The 6,707-nt window shown below is 36.5% G+C and overlaps 1 protein-coding gene across 1 annotated transcript in view; it reads left to right on the top strand.

The window, feature by feature from the left end:
* LOC107701875 (gastrula zinc finger protein XlCGF57.1-like) overlaps positions 1-6,237 on the top strand; it is a gene marked incomplete at its 3' end in the record, with an annotated part of 11,353 nt that extends 5,116 nt beyond the window's left edge. Inside the window, exon 3 of the mRNA XM_016504017.1 lies at positions 6,120-6,237. Coding sequence (XP_016359503.1) covers positions 6,120-6,237 — 118 coding nt within the window. The remainder of the gene's footprint in view (positions 1-6,119) is intronic.
* Positions 6,238-6,707: the final 470 nt, after the last annotated feature.

Below are 6,707 nucleotides of genomic sequence, written 5' to 3'. Positions count from 1 at the left end.
AATATTTTTTTTTCCATTTAAAAATAAATGAAATCAGTCCTGGAACAATCCAGAAAAGTAATGGGTTGAAAATCACATGTCTCATGGGTTTCTATTTCAAATCTGAAGAAGATACCATGAAAAATTTGATTCCTGCAACCATTTTTCTGAGACTATGTCTAGTCTAGTCTTCCTTGTATGGTGATCATAATCCACATCGGATCAAGTTATTTCAAACACTCACTGCTGTCTGAAAGTGAGTTTTGAACTAAAATTATTTTAAAAGTCTTTAATGTTGGTGTTAGCTGTTAACTTTCTGAAATTATCCGCGGCGCTGACGCTCTCCAGATGCAGAGAAACTCCGCCTTTGTTCATAACCACTCCTCTAGCCCCAGCTGGCCCGTTTTGGCACAAGGTTTTCGTCAGGTCCAAAAACCTGGGCCTTTGGCTCCGAGGAAGCACCGATGAGGCACGATCAAGCCCCGGAAGTGACAGTGGAAACGCGACTGGCCCTGGTAGGGCTGCACGATTAATCGAATGCGATTGTCATGTGCATTTTGTTAGTAAAGCCGGTTCTGTAATCAGCAGTAAATCTCCATCACATGCTTTCAGATGGAGCAGCATTTACTACACATTTACTAAAATCGCATATTATGAAATCGAAGAAATTGTTCGCGATAATGACAGCTCTTTCAGATGGAGCAACATTTACTACACAGAGCCGTAGTTCACTGACAAGTTACGCAAAAAAATCACAGATTGATTTTATTGCACGATTATGAAATTGAAGAAATCATTTGCGATAATGACAGCTGTTTGCATAGCTTCTCAGTGAACTACGGCTCTGTGGAGTAAATGCTGCTTCATCTGAAAGCATGTGAAAATACCACATTTAATAACATATTTTTACTCCAAACTTCATAACGTCAGTCGAGTGTTTGAAATAAATCCTTCTGTGAGATGATGTGGCATCTTATACAGAATAAGGCACGCAACATATTTCATAGTATTCTAAGCAGTGATAAAGGCATTGCATTATAAATATACTTTATTTGAAGGAAAATTATAATAATAATAACTCAGATAAATCATATATTGTCATAATCGTGTGTTTATTAGTCACGTTGAATCAATTAAAGCAGTTAAATCTTCTGTTTATCCAGCTACCACGGCATTTCCTGGGTTTCTTCTGTGAGGCGTATTTGGAGTTTCAGTGCGAGAGCGCCCTCTGGCCTTTGGATGGAGGTTTACTGCTGATCACAGAACCGTGTTTCACTGAAAGATACGCATGACAATCGCAGCTTCTGCCGAATTGCGATTTCGATTTATCGTGCAGCCCTGGCACGCACTAGCACGCCCGCTTTTGGCCCGACAGTGGAAACGCGGCTACTGTAAGGCTCTTCTGAATCACGCCATCTCTCAGTATCAGAAACTGAGTCGGTCTGTCTTCCATGCTCTCTTCCTCTTCCCCTCACACTGCTTCTCCCTCTTCCTCTTCCCCTCACACTGCTTCTCCCTCGTTCTTCACTGGTTGTAGCTCTCACTCTGTCTTCAAAATTGCTAGGAGCAGCAACTGAAGCAAATGATGCTGATGATGTTAGTTCAGCAGTCCAATCCTCATCATCAGCATTATCTGGACACCTATTATAAATATAAGTAAACTGTATGTTTATACAAGGAAAATGTAACTAAATGTAAGTAGATAGATAGAGAGAAACTTACCCTTCTGTTGTGCCTAAAAAAAACTCTTCCAAAATGTCTAGTTCATCATTGCTGGACTCATTCTCTTCTCTTTCAGACTCTTCTTCACTCGACTTGCAAAGTTCTTCTACAACTTCCAAAATGCTGTAAAATCTTTTTTTTCCCCTCTGTGCTTGCAGGTCTACATTTATGCATGTTTACAAACTTCTAGCAGCAATTTTCAAACATCACCCGGACATGTGATATCCAATAAAATGCTAATTACCACCTGTTGCTAAGGAGTTTGTCCGTGTCAGGTTTCATTGGCAGGCAGAACGGCAGAAAACTCATAAGCCTTAGATTCAGCTCTGATAGCTCTGGTTGGTTACTGAGACTTATTTGAATATCTTCCCTGTTCATTACTGCATAAAGTTATAAGGGTGGGTTCTTTCTAATCAGAAATCTTTAGCAAACATATCTACTTGAGTGTTGTTACAGAACTTTCACAAAAAAAAAAAAAATTAATGTATGATCATGCATGAAATTGACATGCATTACAGTTTTTACTGAATACTTGCAACATAAATCATAAAACAAATATAGGCTACATATAAAATTTATTTTCAATATTTTTGACAAAAACTAGAATAGATATTTTTTTTAATTATTGGCAAAAAAAAGAAGACTTTCTTTGTTTGCAAGTGTGTTAGCTGTGTCCCCAACTAAGGATTTTCATAGTCGAATCGGAATTTTCGAATCTTGCTGATAGTCGAATCATATGTTTTGGGGGCGGGGCAAAATATTACCAAAAGTCAAGTCAGACATTCGACAGTCATAATTACGTTAACACAGGGAGAATGTGTAACGGACGCCTCGCAGATACAAACGGGGTAAATAATGTTTTATGTTTTGATTAAAAGATAGTTAACATAAAATGTCAGCGAAACCCTAAGAATTCACAACTTTTTTTTACAGTAGTGCTCTCATTATAACAATATGTATATGACAGTAGTTATTAATGTTCTGCATTTCTGTTTTGAGCTGTGTGCGCTGAAGATGACTAGTAGAATGAAGCAGCAGGTTTTTAATCAATCAATCGGATTTGGCTCATCATTTATCTCATATAGAATACGCTTTGTTATTTATACAACATAACGTTAATATTACGACTTACAGGCTATCTGCACAAAATGTCCTGAATGCACATGAATGTGTCTGTGCGGCTCTGAATGAACTCCTTTTTTGGACACGTTCTTCACGCAACAACGTGCAGAAACACAGCAATTAAACTCTAAAAATTCACAGCGTTTTATTATAATAGTGTTTTCGTTATAACTGTTATGTATATGACAGTCCCAGTCATAGTTATTAATATTCTGCATTGTTGTTTGTCCTGCTCGCGCTGCTCGCTGAAGAGATAATCACCATAGTACTACAATTAAGCGCTTTACTGCAGCGCAACTCAACCAAATGTATTTTATACGAGATAAATAATATATACACGATATATATAAACCGGCTGAAATGTTTTGAAATCACTTTTACTCTACCTGATCGAAAAAATCCAGTCTTTCACTCTGCCTGTGTCAATTTGAGTCTTGTTAAAGTTTTAAATCCCTGCCGCCAAGATGCTCCTCTGTCGGTCACGGACTATAGAAAGTGAAACTTAAATCTATAGGGGTGGTTGGATTTATTCACGCACATTAAAATATTTATTTGAAGCTTCTTTCTTTTCAGATTCTTATTTACAGCATTATTTTAATAGGCTGTATATTAACTTATTGGGAGAAAACCAGTAGTTCTATGTGAAATCAGACATTTGAGCACCCCCATATAGCCAAAATGACATGATCATAACACCCCGCAAATATCTGACTATATATCATCGGAAACCTCAGAGATTGTATTTTACATATTTGACCACTGTTTTATCTTTTTTTATGATTATTTTACTTTCTTTTATGTAAAGCACTTTGAATTACCATTGTGTATGAAATGTGCTATATAAATAGCCTTGCCTTGCCTTTATGTAAAATTATGTAGTGACAGTAATTTATTAATTTGTGACAAGAAAATGTAGTAAAAAATAAAAAATAAAACTCACTAAGAATTGGCTTGTTACTAAAAGCTAATACACACACTAGGGGTGACCCCAAATAGTCGATGCTTCGATAGGAGGAGCCTGATTCGACTACCAATCTCACATGCTGTCGGCCCGCCGGTGGCACTTAAGGGGTTAAAGTGACTAAATAACATATCATATAACATATGATATACAGTTTCAGATACACCACACACAATGCATAACCCATAAGAAATTCTTATTATCCATGCCTCTTTCCTCTGCCTAAATACTTGTAAGATGACTATGACAGTGTTGGGGAAGCTACTCTGAAACTGTAGCTTGACCAGCTACAAGCTACTCGTAAATTAAAGTAGTTAAGCTACATTCAAGCTATCCTTCTGAAAAAGTAGCTAGCTACACTACAAGTTACTATCAAAAAGTAGCTAGCTACATTGAAACTACTTTCAAATTTATTTTTTTTTACAATTAACATTACAAATAACTAAATAATTATTAATGAAGAATTATAGTGAAATTATAAGTAAAATATAATGAAGTTATAAGTAAAATATTTTGGGTTTAACACGGCATACTGTAATGTAATCATGATTTCAAAGAGTAGGGTGAATTTAGGTTGATTGGGAGACTTTTCCAAGCCATTTCACTGACAAAAAGTGTCCCAATCATTTGATTTTGTAAACTATTCGATACACACAATAATAAAATACTGAATAGTTATATAGTTATATTATCTTAAACTGACTGTCACAAAGTGCAAAATTGCTACTAATGTAACATCAATGCAAGAAAAAAAATGCAACTTAAACTGGATACAGAGGAGTCATAAAAGAAGCAGGTTAAACTCACAGCACGTGCGGTATTTACTGACTGTGAATGGAGACATCAATCATCAGCTGCGCGCGTGAACACTGCGCTTTGTGTGAATCCCACCACAACCATCCTTTGCCAAAATGATAAGCACACTACTATATCGTGATTTTATTTTCTGTTCGATTAGTATTATTACAAAACTGTGGGGGGACAGATTATATTATGACTGTTCATCATTGTAAAATAGACATTTGATCTAGAGTGCAATAAAGAAGAAAAATTATTCACCTCCTGTACGTGCTTTAAGTCTTCGACGTAGACCGCATTTTAATCTTTGTTTTGCGTAAATGACAGTTGATTTATGTGAAATATCCACTCTTGTACATCCTTTGCACAATCATCAGACAATCTCTTGTCGGTGGAAAGACTGTAAAGCCGTGCGATGCGTGAGATCACAAAAGATGGCGGTAATGAACAAATTTAGACGCTGTGCTGCTTCAATGCATTACAGGCTCGTGACTCATCAGAACGCAAAACAGAATGTAGTGTTTGGTCGCGCTACATCGCTTCTTGCTGGAAGAAGTAGTTAGCTACAGGAAAAGCTACACTGTTTTAAAAGTAGCGTTGCTACTGTAAAGCTACTTAAAAATGTAGTTATGCTAGTAGCGTCGCTACTTGTAGCTAGCTACTCCCCAACACTGTTTGTTGATTGTTGAAGATTCACCCATTATGTTATTGCCAACATTTCCCTTCTAATATCTAGAAGCATCTCTTGCATTTCTACCCCAATTGCATTTATAGGGGATGGTTTTAGCGTTTTTCACTAAATTAACTGTTTTTAGCAGTTTTTAGCTGGTTTTCATTAAATAAACTCTCTTTAGCTGGTTTTAACTGGTTTTGTGCTAAATCATGCTAGTGACATGCTTAGTGACTGTATAGCAACCAGCCCAAGTACCCTAGTAACTGCTTATCATCACCTTAACAACCACCCTAAATACCCTAGCAACTGCATAGCAACACCCTAGCAACCACCGAGAATACCTTAGCAACTGCATAGCAACCACCCTGAATACCCTAGCAACTGCATAGCAACACACTAGCAATCACCCAAGTACCCTGGCAACTGCATAGCAACACCTTAGCAACCACTCCAAGTATCTTAGCAACCGCATAGAAACACCATAGCAACCAGCCCAAGTAACCTAGCAACCACATAGCAAGATCCTATGAACCACCCAGAATACCTTAGCAACCACTCAGTGTATCCTAACAACTGCATAACAACACCCAAGTACCCTAGCAACCACATAGCAACAATACTTACAAAATAATAATTTGTTTTCTCTCTTTCATTACCTCTTTCATGGTACATTATTTACAGGGATGTATCATTTATAAAATCGCATCAAAATAATAAAACTTTTGTAAAACAATTGTCTACTATCCACTGTTACATCAGGATTCATTTTTATGTCCTTTCACATTTATATATATATATATATATATATATATCTTTTTTTTTTTTGAGTTGCTGACAAATAAACAGTTTTTACTTTTATTTCAGAGTTGAAGAAAGTGAGGAGAATGAAGAATTAAGTGAATTTGAGGTAACAAATCATGTTAAAACTGGAGAAAAACCTTTGAGTTGCTTTCAAACCAAACAGAAACATTTAAAGAAAAGAAGAGCCAAGAAATCTTTCACCTGCACTCAGTGTGGAAAGAGTTTGACAAGCAAATATAATCTTGATGTTCACATGAGAGTTCACACTGGAGAGAAACCATACAAGTGTTCACACTGTAACAAGAGATTCAGTCGGTCAGCAACTCTGAAAAGACATGAGAGGATCCACACTGGAGAGAAACCGTATCACTGCACTGCATGTGGGAAGCGTTTCAATCTATCATCTACTCTACACAGACATACAAAAAACACTTGCAATTTATTATTGCTGCATAAATATTATCAAGCTATTTGTATCTAGCCAACCTTCTCTATATGCGATAATATCAAAACATTTGTTTGATGCATTTCCGTTATTTGCAATAGAGATCTCTCTTGCACTTTAGGTCTGTGCAATTAATCTAATTTTATTTTCGATTTTGAGTTTGTCTTCCATATGGGATTACCTTTGTGCCAATTACAATGAATGTA

The sequence above is a fragment of the Sinocyclocheilus anshuiensis genome, unplaced genomic scaffold, assembly GCF_001515605.1.
Source record: "Sinocyclocheilus anshuiensis isolate Anshui unplaced genomic scaffold, SAMN03320099.WGS_v1.1 scaffold430, whole genome shotgun sequence".
NCBI lineage: Eukaryota > Metazoa > Chordata > Actinopteri > Cypriniformes > Cyprinidae > Sinocyclocheilus > Sinocyclocheilus anshuiensis.
The sequence above is the reverse complement of the archived record's forward strand: the minus strand, read 5'-3'. Positions and strand labels throughout refer to the sequence as shown.